This window comes from Oxyura jamaicensis, chromosome 14, assembly GCF_011077185.1.
Source record: "Oxyura jamaicensis isolate SHBP4307 breed ruddy duck chromosome 14, BPBGC_Ojam_1.0, whole genome shotgun sequence".
Lineage (NCBI taxonomy): Eukaryota > Metazoa > Chordata > Aves > Anseriformes > Anatidae > Oxyura > Oxyura jamaicensis.
In genome coordinates, this window is record NC_048906.1 from 6713678 (window position 1) to 6737422 (window position 23745).

The window sequence follows — 23745 nt, forward strand, 5'->3', positions numbered from 1 at the left end:
GCAATTCAGAAGTCAATGCAGCATTCAGGCTTCATATGTACTTTATCATTCCCTTAGGCAATTGTTTAGATGGTATTTTTAGGAAAGTTAAACACCATTAGTATCCTGTGGCCAGCTTTGGCACAGCAAAGTCACTCTCGAGCTGCTTTGGGTAAGGTTTACAAGTACTTTGGGGCACCAGGCAGCCAAAGCAACAGGAACATGAAAAAGTTGTTTGTTTTTGGGATGTTGGTGATATTTTTTTTTTTATTATTCATTATTTTTAAATGCCATCTCTTTCCCCGTGGAATGTCTGTGCTGGTCCCTCAGCCACAGGTTGAAGAAAAGTCCATTTTGCACGGGGGGATGCTGTGTGTGGACGATTTTCACTGTGGAAACAAGTATTTCAAAAGAGTTTAGACCATTCTGGAAAGAAATCAGTAATGCTTCAATACAAAACTGGAGGTAAAGCCAAATCTGTATGTGATGCTGTGGTGAAGTCCCTGGAACTGAAGGTGGTTTCTCTGGTAGAAAGCAGTCCTGGAGGAAGATAGCTCACATCTCAAGGCTGATTTGGAAAGATTTGGAATTTTGCTGTCTGGCTTCTACTTTAATTGTATTTTGGCTATAAACACTTCCTCAACTCAGAGTGGATGGCAAATACCAAAATCAGAATAATTAAATGATTGCATGTACAAATGCGTTTCCTAAATAAATGATACATTTCCTAATGATACATATCCTAAATGATTCCCTAAATACATTCCCTAAATGATACATATCCTAAATTCAGATACAACAGGGTTCCGAACTACAGGCAGGTCTTCACATCTGTGAGACCACAGCTTAAAAATAAGGAACGCTTTTCTCCTAGCTCACCAAAGTGCAACTTTTTCCACACTAAAATATCTTTTCTGTTCAGGCAGGAGAACTCTGTAATGCTGAAGATATTTTTGCAGTGTAGAAAAGATACAGTAGTCATGGTTTTCATGACTATTTTCTCTCCTAATTAGTGTTTATTTTTGAAAGAAGGGAGGATAGCTTTCAGTGCAGAGCAGAGGTAGGTACCATAAGGCGATGTGTACTGTAACCCCATTGCTAGGTTATATTCATAGTTTTCTTATGCAAGATAATGTACAAACAACCCCAAAATAAAATCAAGCCCTTTCTTTTAGTGGGCCTCCTTTGGATATGAAGAACACAAAAAAGAGCTCTGGCTAAAAGTTCGTCTTCCTGATCCACATTTTTGTTCCATATTAAATTGAATATGCTTTCAACTCATACCATTACCTTAAAGACCTCTCTTTGTCCTCTGGATACACAGCTCTACAGTACGTAGATCTCTCGTGAGCTCCTGGACCTTCCCATAGAGGCAGGAATGGTATGTGATTACCACACCCCAAGAAAACCACTGCCCTGCTCATCGAGGGAGTTTTGATTGGGGTCAAGGCTCTCTCTTTGCTGCTTGAAATAAAGATGAGTAGAGCAGGAGGATGACTTTGGAAGTTTCTAGTGGTAAATATCCAGAGACTACTATCCCTGTCAAAAGGGATGGATGTTTCAACAGCTAGTCAGCCAATTTCACGCTAAAATTAAAGTTGTCAGTCATCAGGTGTCCTGCTTGGTAGATAAGTGATATTACAGTTTCACATACCCAACCTTTTTTCTGTTGGTCAGAATTTGATGCAGAATCCTTGCTGGCATGCTATTGACACGCAAAATGTAGCAATTATTGCTAGCATTTTTATTTGCAAGGTTTTTTGGCACCTTCAGCTCAGATTCCTGTTTGCTTGGTTTAATACATGTAAACAATCCAATTTTTCATCAGTTCTGCTCAAGAGCTCATCAGTGACTGCATATGGGTGTAATCAAGTAAGCATCGTTTACTAAATTCAAAGCTTAGTTCTTTCATTTTCATCAGTTCCTACTTTTTAAGTTTTCTAGAACAGCTCCAGATTTTAAATAGCATTGGTCAGGATTGTTTTTTGTTTGTTTTACTTTTATCACTTTAGTCCTTATATTTTACTGTTTGAAGTGTAATTCCTGTTCCCCACAAAATGTCTCTACAAAGCCAGCCAGACAGAAAAGGTCCAATGTCATGCTGAAAGAGCCTGTCTTATTTATACAAGATACGTTTTGCTCCTAAACAGATCTGAAGAACTTGCTCATTATATAATAACTACTGAATTTGTCATTCAACTTGTTCTTATTTCATCTTTCATCGTTCTGCTCTTCTTCTCTATACGCACGTAGTAGAAAAGGGGGAAAAATAAAAGCTGTAGAGAAGATGATGACAGGAATCTTGTGAGCTGGATGAATTTGTCTAGCAGCTATTTTGCCCCCATGATGACAAACAGATTTTATTCCTCACCCTTTTTATCTCTTCTCCCAGAAGAATACAGGGCTCTCTTGGGTTAAGAAAAACTGCTGTGTGCCTTTGCTGGGGAGCAGAGTACAAAGCCATGCTACTTGCTCGGTGTCAGGACTCCCAATTGACTTGCTGATTTTCTGCGCTCAGAATTTCATGCGTCTAAATACTCTTGATGTATATCTCTGGAAATCCATCCATGATAAAAATAGATTTATCTCATCAGGAGAATATGTTAGACTTTTTGGAAACATGCATTTGTAGCAAGTAACCTGCAGTACACATCTGACATCTTTATTCAGATACTGCTCTTCAAAGCAGTCTTTTAAAGGGCAGAAATCCCTAGTGCTGTGCTTGAGGACTGAGGCTTCAGGGCAGAGGGAGTAAAAACCCTCCTGCTGCAATGAGACATGTTGGTGGACATCAGCATTTCTGCCTTCTTCATGCAGTGCCTATTGCTGCACCATTATAATAATCAGACTTGTGAAGACAGACTGTACCTTTCATTTAGTACAATGGCAGAAAGCTATTAGTACGAAGATGGGGGCTGATTTTTTGACCCCTTTGTACCGTTTGTCTTTCCAAGCTTTTTAGTTCAGCCTCTGACATTCTCCAGGCCACTCTCAAAGACCAAGTGAAAGACTATTTGGGCTGGGCAGCACTAGCAAAGGGGCAGAGTTCTTTCTGCTCACACATTCCTCACAGACAATGCATCCAGCAGTGAGGCTGTACCCCCAGAGAGGAGGAGATGTGCCGGAGAATTTTACCTTCCGTCACGTCGAGTTCAGCACCATCCTTGATTGAAATCATCCTGTTGTCAGGATGCTGATCTTGTCCTTTGGGGGAATTCTTTCCCCTTTCCTCATGCTTTCTGCCCACGTGTTTTCAGTTTTTTTTTTTTTTTTTTTTTTTTTTTTTTTTTTTTTTTTTTTTTTTTCCCCCCCTACTTCTTTGAATTGAAATAAACATTTTCCACAGGTGCCTCCCTATTCCTCCCACTTTGTTTGTGTAAGATGCTGGGATCACCCTAGTCTGAACCTAGGTGATTGATGACTATTTAGAGATGTCTTAACAGTGCTAATTGCAATCTGTTGGTTCTGTCGCTTTGGCAGTTTCACTTCTTCCCCTTGCCTGGGGCAGACCATCTCCCCATCTTTACTTACGTATTTGACTTTAAGGTGCTTGAATTTCTACTTCAAACAGTTGAAGTTAAAAATTGAGTTAGAAAACCAGCACCAGTTCCTCGTGTTCTGTAGGATCAGCTTCTTCATGGCCAGTGTATTTCAACCGTTGTTTACTCATTTCACCATAATTCCCCATTTGATCTTCCTAGTCATACGTTTTGTTTCCGAGCTGTGTAAGCAGCATAGGAATGATGCTCCATGGTTCACTAACAGCAGTGTGCAGGAAATGATGTTCTCTCCACAATGTTCAGTGTTTCCAGCTACAAAAGTTCATCTGTAGGAATGGTCTGTGTGAGGAAGTACAATGAAGGTGTGGAAATGAGTATCTAAATCAGCGGCAGGTTCACAGAGGACACACAAGAATAGACTTTCCCATTCACTTTAAGCTGGAGGAGGAAAGATTCCCCATAGCTCATGAGTTTCCATATTAAGAACGGTGCTGAGTCAAATAAGAGAAGTACAAAATGATCTTGTACCCTTCGAATTACTCATTTTTACCAGTTAGTCCAAAGGTCCTGATTTCACAAAGTGATGAAGCAGAAATCATCCTTTAAGCAAGCCTTACCATCCCAGTTACAATGTGGGCATCTCAAGAGCACAGCTCTAATGTCTTCATTTACTATCACAGTTAATAAAAATAAGTTGATCCTTTGACTGCTGCTTAAAATAATTTCAAAGAGCTTTTTGCATAGAGAATTTCAAATGGGCCACATTACAGCCAAACAGAAAAAGGTTCTAAGAGTCATCATCATAGCAATAAGGCCATGTTCCACTGTTACGTCCATGGTAGAGCCACATTATAACCATGTTCAAGAGATCTGGCAGAAAACCCTGGTTTGCATCTTAAATCCCATGTTTATAACCTGATAGCAAAGCATTTTTGAGCAATGTATCATTGCAGTGATTTATTACTTAATTGTGCAGGTAGTTAATTCAGTTTGAATGCTATATGAAGGAAAAAAACCTACCAAATAACATGGTTGAAAATCCTTTTGCAGTAAGACACTCACATACCATTTATAATATTGGATGAGCCAGTCACATAAAGAGTGAGAACAGAAAGCTACCATTCTTTTCTGCTACTTCATTCCCTGTTGTTATTTATGCACCTGTTTTCTTAGACTCCAGTAACTTATTTAGTAAAAAATACTAAATGTAGTTGAAAAGGTATCTGTAGTTTTACAGGTTATTAGACTCAGATCCAGTACAGAGTAAAAATAGAATATTATCTATTTATACTCTATTATATCAATAGGGTAAGATACACTGTTTTTCCATTCCTCATCTTTAGCAATGGAAAAATGTTAAGTAGTCAGAAGAGATGGTGAACAGCACAGTGGAAAGTCCTTATGAATCAACACTTCGGGGGGGGGGGGGGGAAGTGACCTTAACAAAACAGAAGCTGGAAGCGTTAAGCAATCTGTAAATAGTTTGAGTTTACAGATGATAAAAGGGGGAAAGGCTGCAGTCTCTGAATTAAATCACTGTTGTGGCCAACACTGCTCAGGAGTGTAACAGGTGAAAGACCAACCCTTAAACACCCTACACAGGGCTCATAGTATAGTCCCACAGTTGCTTCCACGTGTGGCTGGAAGTGTCTGTAAGCTCCAAGGCCAGTGTGTGGTGAGAACTGCTACCAGTAAAGGCTATTAAAGTGCTTGTAGCATTGATGGTGGCTAAACATTGAGGAGTGTTAGCTTATTAATGCAGTGTAAGTTTCTTCTCCAAGTTTCCATACCATGGTGATGGTGTGGATTGGATGTTTGGACCGCATGTAGCTATTGTAAATAACACAAAGAATTGTATTCTTCAGTTAGTGTTTTCTGTGCAAAGATCCAAAATGTTTGGAAGTGGCATGGCCCACGCCAGGAAAGGACCAGCTGCAGCCTGTAGCTCTCTGCACAGCCTCTTCAGGAGGTGCTTCACAGCACCTGAGCCTCACCTGGGCTGGCCTCCAAAGGAGCCTCTTTCCCCAGGGACTAAGTAGTTAGCCTCTTAAATTAATCATGAAAATTGTTTCTCCAGTGTTAAACAATGCAGCATTTTGATCTAATGTCCCCTCACCCTTGGCTCCCGCTCCCCATTGCCAGTTTCAGCAGTGGTGGCTGAGGTCACTAAGCAGGTAGGTCAAAACCCAAACCCAGGCGGTAAGAAGCATGTCAGTTCTGGTCGTGTCTGGTGCCCGTACAAGCCTGACCTCTTACTGTGCAAAGGTTTGCATTGTTTGTAGCCAAGCGTGTGAGAAGGAGAGGCAATTTGCTCAGTGGAGTTAGAAATTATGAGCGTTGTTACCGGTTCGTTAACAAAATGTACAGCGAATTCTTTCCAAAGGCTCTGCTAGAGCTGTGATTTGATCATGCTGATAGCTGGTGCTTTAAAGACCATTGGTATTAGCAATTGCTCATAGTTGCTAGGAGGTTTTGACAAACTTTCTTTGCTGCACACATTTCATTGAACAGCGAGGCTGTTCTCTGCTGGATTGCTCAGCAGAAAAGCTCTTGCTCTCTTTCCAGGTTTTCTAAGTGAAGAATTCAGGTGTGTGAGAGAAATGAATAAAATGGGACATTGCTGTGTTTGGGGGGTTTAAAAGGCTCAAATTCAAGTCAAGCATCTTTTAATGTACAAAATGAAACAACATAATGATTTTTGTATTTTGTATTTTTTGTAATTATTCAGATGTATTTATTTATTTGTATTTGTAAATACAAAAGCGAGTGGAGATTTTGAAATTGCATCCTAACTTTGACAGGAAATCTGTCTCCTGCCCAAACCTGGCCATTAGCTCAATATGATGATAAGGTTTTCATGTCACTCTGCAATTTCACAAACAAGTGTCAGCTATGAGCTGAGATGCCAGTTAGCTTCAGAAGAAACCTACACAGAGCTGCAGCTGCAGGTGCTGCGAGCGAAGCATGGTGACCCAGCCTCGGTCTGCCAAGGGCTGTGCCATGCCCACCTTAGCAGGGAACAGGTAATTCCTGAACATATGACCTGTGCCTCTTTAAGATCTCTTGCTATGTAATTTAAGACCTGAAATAATTTTCATGAGAAAAAAAAAATATATTAAATAGGGATTTTGACTGCTGTGATTTTAAACATCTTGTTAAAAAGAAGAAAAACACAAGGCGACTTTTCTTCCTATTTCAAATTAAGAACTCAATTCTCTGGGTCACTGTTTCTCAGGCTACTCCTTTTTCAAGCAAATTCCCCCATTTGTATCTCCTCAGCCTCACTGGCCCTTTGCAGACGATGGAGCTGATGCGGCACAGTGTTGCTTCCCCTGGACACCATCCCACGCCTCCGCCTGCTGCACGCCCAGCTGCTTGGACGTCTGATCCTTCATCAACAGGCACAGCAGCGTGCAGTGATGGGGAATGTGACTCCAACATATTTTGCAGGTATCGTCCTCTAAACAGCACTGTCTGGTTTCACTTCCAAGAAATTAGACCAAATTGAATTGTTTTGCACTGAGTTGCAGTGAGGCAGTACTGTCAGTTTAATTAGCTCTTAACTCCAAGCTCGAAGCTTCTAATAAAGGTGCTTGGGAGCGTATGGGTAACAGAAAGAAAACAAATGATGGCAGAGCTGTTTCTAATGAGGATGAAGCAGCATTCTTCAGAAAGGAATGGTGTAGGGAGAACATCTCAGCCCTTCACCGAGCTCACAATCAGCTGTGTGATCTGGAGCATAGGGAGTGGGGAAATCAGCTGGAAAATGTTACACCTTGTGTTGAGCCTTGCACAAACAAATTTAGAGGGGAAAATGTCCCCTGCACAAAAGATCTGCATAGGCAGGACCACATCATAAGCTTTACTTTTCAGAGTTTTTAGTGGATTTAGGCAACACAGACCCTATGTTGGCCTATTAAACTATGTCAGATGGAATCTTTAACGATTTTAAAGGCAAGATTCCTAGAGGCATGTCCTGTATAAAGACAAATCTCTCAGGAGGGACTGAATTTACAGAAGAGGAATCGACTGCAAACACCAAATTCACAGTTGCTTACATACTGACCAGAGCCCACGGGCTGTTCCAACCTGCGCAGCTGGGAATCGAGGTGAGAGTTTGTCGCACCGCTGCTGTCAGTTTTTTTTCACATATAAAGTCAATCTGAACCGCAAGCAGTGGGACTGGAGCAGCGTTCAGAGGCCCTGAAATACCCATTCACTCCTGTATTAATGAACTGCTCTTATTCTATTTTTGCCTCTCTGCATGTTCACCACAGGGAATGGGTGAGGTGTATGCAGCCAACTGGATCACCTGTGCAGATGTCAGAAGAGGGTCAGTAGTTTGTAATACTTATTTATTTTGTACGTTTTCTCACCCCTGCCACATGAAATTCGAATTTAAAAGCTGGTAACTTCCCTGGAAATAAGTCTTCAAGGCAAACCCTTCTCTGAACAGTTTTGGGGCTGTAGCTTATGGTAAGTGGCTCATTGACAGCATTTGGTACTCAAGTTTATAACTGCTTTTATTGGGCCTTTCAGTCTTGGGAAATACTATGACGCTCTCACTAGAGGGCCAGCAGATGCATGAATCAGATGTTTACCATAGTGAATCAGCCATTATGACTTTTTTAAACTTTGCTTTCTGGAAGTATTTGCTCTCTTTGCTTGAAACATATTGTTTGCAACAACACATTTGCTAAGAAGTTGGCAGAAAAAAAAAAAAGGAAAGACAAAACAGATACAAAGGAGGAAATGTTTCAAAATAAGAGAGACTCATTCTTCTAAAAACATTTGTATGTTTTTTTTAAGTCTCCCAATATGAGCAATTTTTTTTGTTTATACTGAGCCAGACTTGAAACTCAACTAGACTTGACACGAATTGGTAAGAAAGCCCTCCTAAAAACTGCCACTAGAGGAGAAACAACATGTTGCTGTATCCAAAACATTCAGAGGGGAATTATGCAAAGAGATTACTCATCACTGGAGTGAAGTCTTGATTTCAAGTTCCCAGCCCTGATTTACATCAGGGCTGCACCACCAACTTCTCTCCCTTGTGCAATAGGAAAGGCTTTTGCATCCCCTGCCCCTGCTGATGGCTGAGCCTGGCCTCACCTGCCCCAACCCCTGGTGAACATGAATATCTCTGAATTGCCACAGCACAGAGCCAACGTGAGCCTGCTCCAGCTCAGGCAGGTGGCCAGCAAGGTATTGAGCCTTGGATCAAGAGAGAACAGATCCAAACGTTCACTTCTCAGCTGTGACTTCAGCTGACCACTCACATGGCAACTTCTGTTTTGATGGATGGGAGTATCTGAAACACTGCCTGAATTCCTGCATAAATGGAGCTGGTTCAGGATTGCTGCCTGTCACAAAGGTATGGTGAACTTTCAAAGGCTGACTGATTGCATCTATTCAGGGAACACACAATGTAGGCTGTAATTAAACAAACAAACAGAATTTACCTTTGTGGTTGCAGAGAAAAGTCTGTAAATGAGGTGGTGTGGTATGTGGATGGCTGGGAAACTGAGAAATATGAAAAAGTGAAACAAAAAGAACCAGAGGCTGTGTTAGTCTTAAAAATTTTGTAACTTCAAAAGAATTTTTGGGATGGTCAAATCCTTGAAGCAGAGGTTAGCAATTCTGCTTGTTTTCTGTCTGGCTCTTGGTGTTGGCAACAAGCTCACAAAATTGTACGTAAGTTTAGGAGAAAAAAAAAAAAACAAAAAAAAAAAAACACAATAACTTAGTATGTTTCACAGCTTCTATCAATTATTTTGGAGTGTGTAAACAAGCCATAAAGGAGTTACAGTGCCTACAGGGGAGATGCACTTTCTGTGCTCTGCAGCTGGAACGGCTTCACCGTGCTGCTCTGTGACCCAGCCGACCCATGTGCTATCTGGGGTGTTTCACATCTGTGACCTCCTGGCTCGGTTTAACTGCTGGTGCACAGCCCTGCAGGCTGCTCAGGGAGTCCCCTTCTGCCTCCTGATCCTGGTGGAAGGCACATTTTAGGCTCTGGCTTTCTTTTGCCCCTGCTCTGACCCAAGGAGCAGCCCAGGATTCATGGGGGCACCTTGTGGGCATGAATGCTCGTTGAGGAAGCTGAAAAATAGAACTATTCAAGAGAGAGAAAGGGGAAAAAGAAATATTGCTTTGGCACTCCTCATCTGCCCCAGCTGGGAGTACCCACGGTCAGGGATGTGCTCCACTGGGAACATGCTGAGCTCTGCAGAGCTTGTCCTTGCGTGCCAAGGGCAGGGGTCCAGGGCAAGAAAAGGCCAGGTGAGGTACAGAAACCAGGAGTGAGGAAGGAAGCTTTTGGCCTTGGAGGCTTCTCTGGTTTGGTTCTTTGATTTTCTGCTGCCTTGTATAAGCATTTCTGAACATAGGTGTGGGGCTGGTAACAGGCCGCAGAGGAGCGAGAGGCTTTCTGCACAAACCCTGTATGGGATCGGGATGGCAAATGTGTTTCTCTCTTGCATTGTTGGAATGGGTTATTGTGCCTCCCTTTTGGGAAACAGCAGGAGCCTTCTTTTCCCCAGTTATGTGAATAATTAGATTTGTTTCAGTATTTACAAGTGATTGCTAAACATTTGGGTTGCAAGAAAGCTGGGAGAGCCAGCTCTCTTGGGGGTCATGCTGAGTGGGTGGAGGAGCGGGATCTGACTCAGGTCAGCACCAAGGGCTTTCTCAGCCTCTTTGGGGGAGTTAATCAGACCCTCAGAAGTACTCAGGTGGCCTCCCATAATCTCAAAGCCCATCCCCAGCTGCCCCCATGGTGCTTGAGGTCCTTGTTTGGAAAGGGAGCAGGTTTCTGAAATTACCCCTTAGGGATGGTGAGGTAAGAGCCGTATTACTGGTGTATTTGGGGTTGTCTGCCACCAGTTCTGCCCTGTGTGGTACAGGATGAGTTACGGTAGTGCTCTGTTATACCCTGGCAAAGAACAGAACAAGTCAGTGATATTTTTTAATGATTTCTGTAGATGTAGCCATGCATTTATTCACTGTATGCTGCTTTCTCTTGGCTGGGCAGCTCTGAGGTTTTGTGCTGTGGTGTGCAGCTCCTTGTCCTCCCCAGCGAGACTGAGGCAGGGCTGTGCTTACAGGATGTGTTGATGCAATGTGGTTTACAGGGCTTAATTTTAAAGAGCCTATATTGACCTCTTGCTTAGGAGAGAGGCAATAAGCTGTCCTGCTTACCGGTCAAGATCTCTCTGGCTCTGTAACCTCGGCACAGCACCCGTTGCGGTCGTGTCTGCTGCACAAACGCAGAAGCTGGACAACTTCTTGGAGGAGGTCTGGGGCTTCCAGGCCAAAGCTCATTAGTTCTTTTCAACAGGCAGTGAAAGCAAAATGTGAGCTTCTTAGGGCTGGGGTTTGTTACTTCTCTGATGCTGGGCACCGAGAGGTCTTAATCCTGGGAACCTGAGGCATTACCCAGAGTTGAAGGATTGCAGGGCTGCAAGACACGTCCAGGAGATGGAGGGGTCACGCATGAAGGCCTGCTGATGTGTCTACACTAGTCCTGACCATAGTTTCTCTTACCCACCCTCAGAAACCTCCTCCAAAAGAGGAACCAATGCCCCCTTGGCCAGGATATGATGCTGTGCTCCCAGGTGTGGAGTGTGCTGCGCCCAGCTGAGCAGTGTCGCAAAAACGTCTCAAGGTAAACTTGCAAAATGGTCAAAACTTGGAAAAGAAACAAAGTATTTTTGTCTTTTTTTATATATATTTTTCAAAATATATCAATGTGTCCATGATGTATTTTTTTCTCAAAGGATCAAACAAACCAAAAGTGTTTCAGCTTGGGGCTGTGCAAGACTTCTTTGATTGGCCCCAAATGATGGTGTTTTGTTGTTTGGAGTTTCATTTTCCTGAGGCTAGCAACACGATCGTTTGGCATCAATCAAAAAATGCTTTCAATTCCTTGCCCATTTGTGGTCTGATGGATCCTCCCTGCTTTCCTACCACTTCGGGCTGTCACGCTGTGGGACCTCCGTGTTTTTGGGGCTTGTGCCCTCAAGGCAACAACTGCTCCAGGACTACAGAAGCCAAAGTTTCCGGAGGCTCTCTGCATAATCTGACTCCCAGCTTGTTCTGAACATCATTCCTAGTCCCCCATCATCCACCGTGAAGGATTTCTACCCACTCATGCAATGAGAATATTTCTCTTACTACATCCTGCAGCAGCAAAAACATCTGTTTAAAATAATAATTAAATCTATTTCTGGGAAGGAATTTGTTCCATTTTTATTTAAAATAGTAGTAGTAATAATGGTAATGAAAACAAAAATTAATAACCAGACAGGGCCAGTGCTAGAGGCGAGCAAAATCGCTTCAACTGCTGGCAGCAGCGAAATAGCTGTGCTCCAGCTGTTTTCTGCCTTGCTTAACAGATGTCTGGAAAGCCATCGCTGCTGCTGTCCCTCCAGAGGGCAAGAGACGAGGCTGGGGGGCACCAGTTGCTGCCAGAAGTGTGGTTCCTCTTAGCCCCTCTCCTGCAGGAGGTAAAAACCTCAGTTCTGGCTACTTTGCCGTGAAGCCTGGAGCTGCTTCCATTTAGGCAGTGTTTTGCACCGAGGGATTTTACTGACTTGCCAAGCTGAGGACAGTAAGGCAGAGCATGCATCGGAGGTACATCTCAAAGCATCCTGCAAAATGTGTTTTACAAAATACCTTTTTTAGGGATCGTTCCCTTTAACATGGGAACTTAGGTCAAGGGAAGGATTAGTTGGCTGACCCAAATGAATGTACCAGGTCAGTGGCAAAGCTGACTGTTACCTTAAAGTCACAGAATCACAGAATTTCTAGGTTGGAAGAGACCTCAAGATCATCGAGTCCAACCTCTAACCTAACACTAACAGTCCCCACTAAACCATATCCCTAAGCTCTACATCTAAACGTCTTTTGAAGACTTCCAGGGATGGTGACTCCACCACCTCCCTGGGCAGCCTGTTCCAATGCCTCACAACCCTTTCAGTAAAGAAGCTCTTCCTAACATCTAACCTAAAACTCCCCTGGCGCAACTTTAGCCCATTCCCCCTCGTCCTGTCACCAGGCACGTGGGAGAACAGGCCAACCCCCACCTCTCTACAGCCTCCTTTAAGGTACCTGTAGAGAGCGATAAGGTCACCCCTGAGCCTCCTTTTCTCCAAGCTGAACAAGCCCAGCTCCCTCAGCCGCTCCTCGTAAGACTTGTTCTCCAGGCCCCTCACCAGCTTCGTCGCCCTTCTTTGGACCCGCTCAAGCACCTCCATGTCCTTCTTGTAGCGAGGGGCCCAAAACTGAACACAGTACTCGAGGTGCGGCCTCACCAGAGCCGAGTACAGGGGGACGATCACCTCCCTAGCCCTGCTGGTCACACTATTTCTGATACGAGCCAGGATGCCGTTGGCCTTCTTGGCCACCTGAGCACACTGCTGGCTCATATTCAGCCGACTGTCCACTATCACTCCCAGGTCCTTCTCCGCCTGGCAGCTCTCCAACCACTCATCTCCCAGCCTGTAGCTCTGCTTGGGGTTATTACGCCCCAGGTGCAGGACCCGGCACTTGGCCTTGTTAAACTTCATGCAGTTAAGTCTTCATTCATAGGGCCAGGAGAGCCTCTGTTAGTCCACAGCAGTGTATATATTACCTACAGATAAGAAACAGGACAGAAACTCGATGTTTTTCTTTATTTGTGCAGCAATCCCCAGGTAGTGCACCCCAGAACGAAGCTCATTTATAATACGCCACCCATGTCCTGGTGTCCCAATGCAGGTGAAGTACCCAGTGAATATCCCAATGTCTCTGCAGAACCTGAGCAGGGATGAAGAACATTGTCCCGCCAAGAGAAGGAAAGGACATTGTGCAGTTAAGTGCAGTGTGACTTTGTGTGTGGTGTGTGAGGCTTTTTTCCACTGACACAGCAAAATCTCAATAGATGTCAAGCATAGGCAGGGCAAGCAGCTGATCTCTGTTTGAATTTTGGGAGTAGCTCTCAGTGGGTGGGATTTTCAAAATTTGGGCTATATTTGCAGAGGAACAGAAGCACAAAGAGCTCCTGGGAATTTGTCTGGACCATTTCCCTCAGCTGGAGGGACTTAACAAGATGGGATACATGTGGATGGGATGGGAAGTCACAGGCTCTAATTATCTCTCAGGAAATTCAGGTTAAACATTAGGAAAAAAACTTTCTAGTAGTGAGGACAGTTGAATATTAATGGAAATTGTCATGGGAGGCTGTGCTTATAGCATTACTGGAGGTTTTTAAGAACAGGTTAGAAAAACATCTGTTAGGAATGATGTAGGCTGGATGATCCTGACTTGGGGAAGTAATATGCATTAAATGACCTCCTGAGTTCCCCTTCAGCCCAATTTTCTTTTTCCTGCAATGTTGCATAGCAGTGCTTGGCAAATAAATTAGCTCATGGTGATTTCAATAGATTTTTTTTTCCAAAGTAGATATTTTGAGTTCTCTCTCCAGCGTAGCATGAAGACATGTTTCAGTCAGCAAACATGCATGAGCAAATACATCTCACAATTATTAAACTGGGATGCAAAAGGTACACATTTATTTTAGGAAATGCATTTTCAAGAGGAAAAAGAGAGGAAAAAATAAGGTCACCAGAAAAGATGCTCAGAAGAAACTCAGGGAAATTTGTGGTTAAATAAGGAAAACAAATCTATAGTAAATCAAAAGTTCTTGTCTTTGGGGAGAAAAGAGAGGAAAGGAGAGGGGAAAATGTACATATATCGTCAGAACAAAACCCTAGAAGAGAAAAATTCCTAGGCAAATTAAATTATACATCTAACGAGCACAAACAGACTTCTACTTTCAAAAGAGATTTAACCCAATTCTTCAAAGAAACAAAACCCAGCAGTAATTAGTAAGTGCTTTTATCTCTTCTGGATTAGAGTGTCCAATAAAGCTAAATTCCTAGAGGTGATGTTTCTCCTCCCCAAAATAAAAACCATTAGAAGATGCTGCGCAGTCCTCCTCTGCTTCAGCCCAGTTGGATGCCACCGAAGTTGGACTGCCTGGGCTGGGCTTATTTTGCTTATCAGGATGTCAGCTGTGACCAGCCCCTGAACCCTGAATAGAAAGATGAGGAAAAGAACCTCAGGAAACTGAAGCTTCCCCCTTGATGTTCTCATGCATTAGGAATCAGGCCTTAAAGTCCTGCTGGTCCCCAGTGTGTTGAAATAATTTGTACCTGGGGTGCGATGGCAGTGTGTGGAGCGGCCTTGGTGCCCTGCGTGGACGTGCGGTGATGCAGGCTGCCTTGCTTCAAGGTGGGGGTAACGATGGAAAGATGAATCACCAGCACAAATATAGGTCAGGGTGGAAAAATACAACTCTGGAAAGGTTTCCAAGCTACTTGGGGGTAAAAATGAAAATCAATGAATGTGCTGCTGCCTTTGACTTTTCAGCCAATAGATGCGATACCTGCACGCTGAGCCAAGTGGATGTTAGGAGCCCAGATAAAGAGTGGCAAAAGCTTCCAGGCATGTTCTCCAGCCAGTTCCTCCAGCCCAAACATGCTCATTGCTCCTCTATGGATTCAGGCGTTTCCCAGGGGGCAGCTGCTGCTGCTTTAGTTCCTGTGCTTTGAGAGACTAAGCCAATCTGCCTCAACAGAGGTGCCTGGGCTCTGAGCTGTCAGCAAGGCTTGTGTTGGTAGCATTCATCGTGTGGTAGCTGCTGCTCTGTTGTTTCCTTTTGCTAACTTGTATTTTTGGCTGGCTTTCTCCCCTTCAAAGCCAGGGATCCCTTTAGGCGACCTGTAGGGGCAGGGGCAGCATGACAGTGCAGGGAGGGAGACCTGCTGAGCCACAAGCTGCTGGCCAGGGGCTCGCTTTCTGCTCCTCTTGGTGCCAGTCCCACTGGAGCTGGGATGCTGTTTCTGAATGGAAAACTTCTCACTTGCCCAGACTCGCGTGGATGTAGCATTTGTACAGCTCAGCACCACAGCCTCTCCCAGCACCACCCAGGAGGTCGCAGTTCCCATAAAGCTAACAAATCCCCCTGTCTTTCTATCCTTCTTCTTGCATAATCACATCATGTAGAAGTTAGTTTTTTGTTTGTTTGTTTGTTTTTTCTTCAGACAAATACCTAAGCAAGAAGGTATGTCTCTTTTGTTCGCTAGTTATCCCACAGAACAGGTAAAATTCTTCCATGATCCTTATGCATGTATTTATTTTTTCTATTCCTACTCCTAATATCTATTTCCTTATTATTGATATAAATTCTTGAGATTAAGTGAGCTGAAACCATCTTGGGAAAGCTTATTGTTATTCTTATCATTGAGATAATTTCCTGCCATTAGGAATGGTGATAATTATTAGTACTAGTGGTAATAATTATTATATATTGGTATGTGCACGTGCACTGTGGTTTCCAAGCAGGTAAAAATTACTGCTATTTAACTGAGATAAAAGTCACAAACAGCAGCTGCAATCATGGCACTGTTTAATCACAAGGTAACATCTTGTAAAACATTATCTTCCAAACTGAAGTGAAGGATTGCGATGCTTTTCAAGCCACAGGCATGTGTAAGGTGAGTTATGAATTGGGACTGTCCTGGCAAACAGGCTTGATCACGTCATGTCTGAGAAGTACGAAACAGAAGAACCGAAGAGTGAGAAAGCATCATGGGAGGGGATGCAAGGAAGAGCAGGCACTGAGCCTGGGCATGCAAGGGGAACGTGTCTGCACATTTTTTGTTTCCCAGTCACAACATGTAGCCAGCCCAGCAGGAAAGAAGTCGTTTCTCCCTGTACTGCCACCTTCATGGCCAAAGTAGTGAGAAGTTATCGGCTGCTTCACCGCAGCAGATGTAAACCCACTGCTCTATGCGTATCCCAGGTGTTTCCAAAGCAAGGCAGCGTGCAGCCTGAGGAGCTCAAACCCTAACAATTGTGTTCTTCACTGCCACAGTCAGGCTGTCAGTGGGGTTCGTCCCTGGCCTGTGTTGTGCAAGGCGGCAGCCGGGACAGTTGCAGTGTTTGGTCTTGCAGTTAGGGTCTGGTATGGAGTGGATGTCTCGAGTGCCCGTGACTCCCTTTATTTGTTTCTGTTTTTCTTTAAGCACCATAGTATTTCTGATATATGTTTATCAGACCAAAGCAGCACTACTTTTCGAATTCTTGATTTTTTAGTTTGTGAACACGGCAAGAAAAGCAGCTCCCAGTAAAGGCTATGAAGTCAGATACAAAAACAGCCAAAAGCCTTTTCTTCTTCCTAGGCCAGCTGCAGATGGGCAGGGCTGGATGTAGCCCCAACGAAGGGAATGCTGCAGTTCTGAGCTCTGCTGGGGCCAAAGCTGATCTCCAAAGCAGCAACGAGTATGAAAAGTCCAGAATTTCTCCAAGCCCTCCCAGTGAGCAGCCAGCTGTCCCAGGCAACGTGAGGCCGAGCAGCCAGACCAGGTGCTGCCCAGCTGTGCCGTGCTCCTGCCCATAGCATATCATCCGTGGAAGGCAGCGTTTCTGCCTCTGCTGCAGCGTTAGATAATGCTCTGTGCCTGCTGTTGCTGCTCTCCTATAATTACCAGAAACGCTGCTTTAAGAAGTTACAACTTCCTGGAATGATGTGAAAAATGAACCGTTTAGAGCACCAGTGAGTAATAGGTAATTGCAGGCTGGAGCATCTTTAATCACTTTCAGCCTTAAGTACATTTTTGAAGAGCGTGGCTCATTATTACCTTGCAGATCTTGATGGAGTTGTACAATTCTGGTAGCCTAGATTACAAATGAAAAAAGAACTCTGTACACAGGGGGACTGGATGGCAATTACGGCACAGCCTGGCCCATGGGGGATAGAGGTTTAAGCCCCTGCTCTACTGCAGGCTTCTGTTTAACTGCAGAAAAATCACAGGGATGTGTGTGTACAGGGGGACTGTAGTGCTGCAGTGGCCCCCGGAAATCCAGGTCCTATAGAATAGGATTCCTTAGGCACATAAATATGTAATGAGAAGAGTGACCCCCGAGAGACTGTGTATAGGCTAAGAATTATGTACAGTAGCCAGCAAGAAAGGTTAAGACACAGCTTTTTTGCTGCCTGGAGAAGGGTGCCGAACTTCTTCTGGGACCTTTTGTGGTCCCAGATGTATACTTTCAGATCTATAAAATGAAGACAAATGTCTTCTTTAGTGCGCAGGTAAATACATAGACACGAGAAGCTCAACTGTAGCTTTCAAGTGGTACGCATGCAGATATTTAATAGAGGATGAAAGGGGCATTTTCTTTTCAATTAACATCTACACAGCACGTTTTGCAGGGCTTTGGCATGCTCTGTGCCTGGCAGTGCTGAACTGAGGAGGAATCGGTGCTGGTGTCTGACCTTCCTTTGCTGTGCCTTCCCACACCATTTCTCAGCACCTGCCCCTGTTTTGTCCCACTCCTGGCTGCTTTCCTCACCAGGGTGACCAGCAGCAGCGTGCACTCAGCCAAGGAGATGTTTCTGCCTGGGACTTTGAAAGCAAAGAAACCACACCACCTGGCTGTAGTGAGGAGAAGAAAGGACAGCGTGCTCCAGCCACAGGCAGATGCCCTTGTCCCTCCCAACGTTTTCCTAGGAGACAGGTATGTCTGGAGCAGCAGGACACCTCTGCTGCATGCTGTGCACCCACTCGTTGGCCTAAGACTTGTGAAGCTGTGCTGTTGTCCCTGTTCCTGCTCCTCGTCTGTAAGTGCCCTGAATTCATTAGCAGCGTGTTGATGGAAATTTCTTTTTTTCCTCCCACTTAAAATATTTGCAAACACAACTTCCCATTGTGTGCCCAGGGCGTTTCCTGCCAATAAAGGGAGTCCTATTCCCCTTTTTCATGCTGTAATGGAAGCATGAAGGGGAAGGACCCCGCCTCTGCCCAGAGCAGTGCACAGGGATGTGCTACTTTAGCTGAGCATCTGGCCCCTGCATACTGCCTGTTCCCAGGTATTAAACATTGCACTGAGATGTTTTGGAGAGCTGAGAGGACAGCAGCCCAAGAATAGGAAGGATTGCATGTTTTTAAATAAAACTCACATTCCTGAAGCAGGGAAGGACAGTGTTTAAAGAACTCCCTGCACCATGAGGAACCTGGCCACGTATATGATTGGCATTTGCAGTGGTAATGAGTCCATTTCCATTGTAATGAGCTCATTACTTTTTTTATTGCTATTGTATTTTGCATGTTCCACAAATCAGGCAAGGAGCTGCTTTTTATTTCCACTTTCTCTTTCCACCATGGAAACTCAGGGCAATCCCAGTACCTGCATAACACCCAGGATTAACCCCTGCAGAGATGAGGAGAGGTAGCTGCTCTTAACTTGATGTAGGGGGAGGAGAACTGAGTTGTGCCTGGAAGCTAATTCAGAAATGAGTTCCCACGCTGCTCTGAGCCCCAGTGACAACATGTTTTTATGGATGTATCTCCCCGTCAGGAATGTCTGTACAGAATTAGTCTGTTCCTAAGAGGAAGCTTGGCATATATATTAAGTTGTTAACAGTTTCTTCCAAATATTCATTTGGATCAATTTGTTTCTCTGATATTTTGCACTGTTTTGTTTTAATGAGCTTTGGATATGATAAGGCAAAGAAGTTTTGGCCTTGCAGCAGTGCTCAAGTTCCCAGTGTTGCTCAACCAGTCTGATTCATGCCCCTTGAGATCTTTCTTGCCTTTTTTTGAGCTCCAAATGTATGTGCAGTAGGGCAGTCCCCAGAGATGGCTCTTGTTGGTTTCCAGTGATCTGTTGGCTTGGACTGCTTTGGCCAAGCTCCATTAAAACTCTGGTTTTGGGTGTTCACTATTACCTCTTCCAGTTGGCTCCTCAGGAGCCACTGCCTTAGCTCGAACTCCCACAGAATATCCAATACCCTGGAAAAAAAAGTCCTTTGCTAACTTCCAGGCTCATTGATGCACACATGCTGCAGATCAGAGAGGGGATCGAAAGGGGCGGCTCTGCCACAACCCCGGGGAGGTTCCCAAAAACCTCTGGAGTGCAAATGAGACATCACTGCAAATCAGCTGCTGGAAAATCATGCAGCTTTGCCACATCACCATCAAAAGTAAGTGCAACCAGGCCAGCTTCTGATGGAAGGAGGAGCAGTTAGGGTGCATAGTTATGGAGGTGGTTGAGCCTTGCTTTGAGTTCATAAAAAAGACTGCATTGATTTGATCAAGAGATTCACACGTGTTTTTGAATTTTCTTGGTTGTTACCAGAAATAGGACCAGCCTGTTTTAACTTGGCAGGTGGATGAGAGATCATAGACTGTTCAGTATGGAAATGGCTTTCTGCTTGACTGGATTGTTAGTCAAAATAACATTGCATTTCTTTGGCCACTAGTAAGGAAGAAGACTGTTAGCACCTCTTTCTGACTTCACAGAAGTATTTCTCTGTGTGTGGCACCTCCAGACCTATTTTCTTTCTCCTTTCTTGTACAATTCGGACATATTCTGCAAGTCACGTGCAAAGCCCAAGAATTGCTTGAGAAAATAAACTGCCATCAAAGAATACTAACAACAAAAAAAGTGTGTATGGTATGTATGTCTGTTGGAGCTACCAAGCTACCTCTTAACTCTTGGATTTGATATTTTGATAGTTGGAAGTTGTAGCTTTCTGGCAAGCTCCTTCTGTCTCATTCATTTCCTCTGTGTCCTGCGGCAGCCGAGACATCATCACTCTTTCAAGCCCAGGGTTAGGTCTGGCCTGGTTGTAATACTCTGTAGGCTTTGGTGGCATCTGGCAGTAGTACTGCCAGCTGTTGCAGGGAAGATAAAGAAGAAAGCGGAACATCAAACATCAGAGCTTTTTTTTTTTTTTTTTTTTTTTTTTTTTTAAATTAAAAATCACATTCAGGGACAGGGTGTGTTCAAAAACTCGCAAATGTATGCTGAAGGAAAATTTGGATACAAAACTTCTGTGCCTTTCAGATGAACCTTCTGCTACCTTATTCAGATAGCTCACCAAGGGCACGGGAGAATGAAATAGTATAAATATTCAGAGACAGAATTACATGCTGTATCTCCTTCAGGAATTGAGAAGCTGTTTAAGAGAACCTAGAGTCTTTTTTCCTAGCATCTTAGAAATTTCTCTCTGTTGTCATTCTTTTGTGAGCTTTGTATTTCACTGATACTTTATGTTTAATAACATATGGAGTGAAATGGGAGAATTAGCAAGAATTTAGCTTCTGGCAAGATCATCTATTCTATGTGCCTTTGGCTGGATGTAGCAAGTGTCTTTTTGGCAAGTTTCTGTGAGTGCTGTGGGGTTTGTGACAAACTCCTGCAGGATTTGGGTGGTGCACAAACCAAAGGGAGCTGGCTGAGGCTGGTTCCTTCTTCAGGGAGTTGTGAGAAGGGGAGGAAAGGAGAGGGAAACAGACTAGCGTCCTTTAGGCTTTATATAGGTCCCACACAGCCTAAATCCCAAGGGAACTTCCCCAAAATAACAAAAATAGTTCTCCATTAGGCTCTCCCCCATGGAGCTGTTACAAGCTCCACAAAGGAGCTTTTTCCTTCCAACACTTTCAACATCCCCTTTTTCTCCCTGAGTCTGGTACCCCTTGGTGGGCTCCAATCAACTTGTTAGTACTTTGCGAGCCAGTGCTGGATTTATACTCAATGCCATGGGCACTGCACTATATTCATACATCTCATTCCTTGCTAGAGGTTGATACGCTGAGCTATCATACATATACAGTAACAGAGAAGTGTACCCAGGCTGTTATTTTTCAGAAACTGGCAAGCCTGTGAATGTGACTGCTATACCAAGAATCTCAGTGTTTGATCCCAGCTGGAATCCAGAAGGATGAGGGTGAAAAAGTCAAACTCATTTTTTGCAAACCACAAGAGGGGTTTGGTAAGGGACGTGCCAAAGCAGAAAAACAATACAGAGGAAAAAAATAAAAAAACATCCCACAGTAGCAGATACTGATTAAATCTTCCTTTCCACTGCCCCTTCGTACATGTATTACAGCTATTACCCAGAGTTATCCAGTCCCCGGGGTTCAATACATCTCCACTTGCAACTTAACTGAAATCTCCTGTGTCACACAGGACACAAGAATGATGCAGGGGGTTAAAGAGGCAGGGTGGCCAGCATATAAAATAGTCAAGAATTCCAATAACTTGATGACAGTTGAACGTTATTTTTAGAATGTGATTGGCAGGTGTTGGCTGAGTAGTGCTGTGTCCAGTTAACTCTGAGGGACCCAGTAAAATAACACTGAAGACAGTGACAAACTGATGTCATTGCTGACTGAGGACAATAGTCGGGTCCTGTATGGCATTTCTGACATGCAATGATCTGAGTGTCATCTTTTGCTCATTTTTTTAATGGCTCATTTCTCTTTTTCTCCACTGTTCTTGCCTCTGAGCTCATGACAGAAGGAGGATAAAATGTCAGCCCAGGATACTTCTGTGATAGTCCCTATTGTACTTTTCTTTTCCCTTTGGAAGAATGAAAGCATTTAACAGCACAGAGGCATTAATCAGTGACTGCAATGCGATATCCCAAAGCCAAGGCTCAGCGCTGACATCAGTGAGTGCTGTTGGGCACTGATTTCTCAACGCCCATCATGAAGATGAGGGCAAATGATTAAGGCAGAAGGAACTGACAAGAACAACGGTATTTTTGTGGAGTCAGTGCATCCTGTGCTTTTACAGTTTGTTTTCTTTCATTTCTTGTCAGCGAGGGAATGTTCTGCTTCTCTCATTTCCCTGAATCCCAGTTGTGATTCAGCTATCATATCAGTTTGGATCTGGGACAGTAAAATGGCCGTACATTAATATTTGGACTTGACCTGATGACCCATGGTTTCATGGAAGATGGTTTACAGCTTTCATTTGTTGCCTTGCCTGGCCTGATTATTGCCATTGTAAGAGCAGCAGTAGTGTGGCTGGGGTCCTACTTTACATTTTTCACTTCATTCCTTTTCTGCAGGTCCTTAGCAATAAAGAGATACTGCGGTGCAGCACTTCTCAGGATTAATCTGTCACCAGTGTCAAACCAGAGCGTCGAGGATATAAATCTTCAGTCAACTTCTGGCCTCACTGCAGCCAGGTTATGCAATACGTGAAGTATGCTCAGCAGCAGACTGCTGGAAGTGGTTCTTCTGGATTCTCCATTTGCATAACACAGGGTGATGTGAGTATCAAGGCACATCAATAATCCTCTCAGTTTTGCCACAGATAATCGTATGCACACATGCAATGTCTTTCTCTAGAACACATCCAGGAATGGCCTGCAAACACACTTGATGTTTGTCTCCTATAGGTAGGTTTTTGTTAACAGTGGCCGCATGCACACAGCCTGTATGTTCTACATGCTTGTTTCAGCTATCAAAATCAAACGTGTCAAAACAACCTCTCCAAATTGCCCCATACTGCGAAGTTAAGTCACCAAGTTGAATTTCCTAGCTAGCCAACTGTGCTGTTTAATTAGGGTGCCTTTCCAAATCACCTTCAATTGCACCGTTGTAACATATGGGTTGAGATTTAGCCATATGGTCCAAACACAGAAACAAAGCACACCACTAATTGTCTGAACACACAGAACCGCAGCACACTCAGGCAGGCAGAGAATAGGAAGAGATGTCCTGTTTTGTTTATTTTATTATGTGACGTATATGTTTATAATGAACAGAGGTCCACGACTCCAGGATCAGTGCTGGTATCTGCAGTTCATGGTCAAGCTGAGCAGGTCAAAGCTAACGTGAGTAGCTCTACAGGAGCAACAGGAAGTGCCACAAGATATGCGTGGCGATGCGTGATAACCTTAGCAATTGGTGCTACCAAACAAAGAAGAGCATCAAAAATGAATTCTCTTCATCCACGAGAGGAAGGAGATGGAAAACCACCTGCACATTTCTGGCTGAGTCAGAGCACTTGCAGTAAGTTACCTGGGATGGTGCATGGCTAAGGTACTATCTCTCCCTTTGGCAGGAATGGACAGAACAAGCCCTGTTAATCTCCTTAACCTCCTCAGGTAAAAGTCTGGACTTTTTGCAAAGGATGCAGTTCCCTTCTGCTCAGAGTTTTGACAGTGAGTGTTGCAGGGTTGCAAGTAATTTTTGCTATTTCCTGTATTCATGACAGACCAAATCCTGCAGCCCGCTGCACAGCACAGTCTGCACTTGCTTGTAGACACACCTTGAAAGTGGGTGGTTGTATTCATCAGGGAAAATATAACCCTCAAGCGGAACACTTCCTTTCCTTCTTTATGCATAATGCAAACATTTATTTTCTTCCAATCTGTAACTGGAAGAAACTGGACTGTAAACTGGACTCCCTGATTTCACTT

The 23745-nt window shown here is 43.9% G+C and overlaps 1 protein-coding gene across 1 annotated transcript in view; it reads left to right on the plus strand.

The window, feature by feature from the left end:
• The window catches only part of LOC118174326, a 153214-nt gene extending 130485 nt beyond the window's left edge, over nt 1–22729 (plus strand). Inside the window, exons 6-8 of the mRNA XM_035339599.1 lie at nt 6759–6929; nt 17838–18044; nt 22387–22729. Coding sequence (XP_035195490.1) covers nt 6759–6929; nt 17838–18044; nt 22387–22522 — 514 coding nt within the window. The 3' untranslated portion in view covers nt 22523–22729. The remainder of the gene's footprint in view (nt 1–6758; nt 6930–17837; nt 18045–22386) is intronic.
• Nucleotides 22730–23745: the final 1016 nt, after the last annotated feature.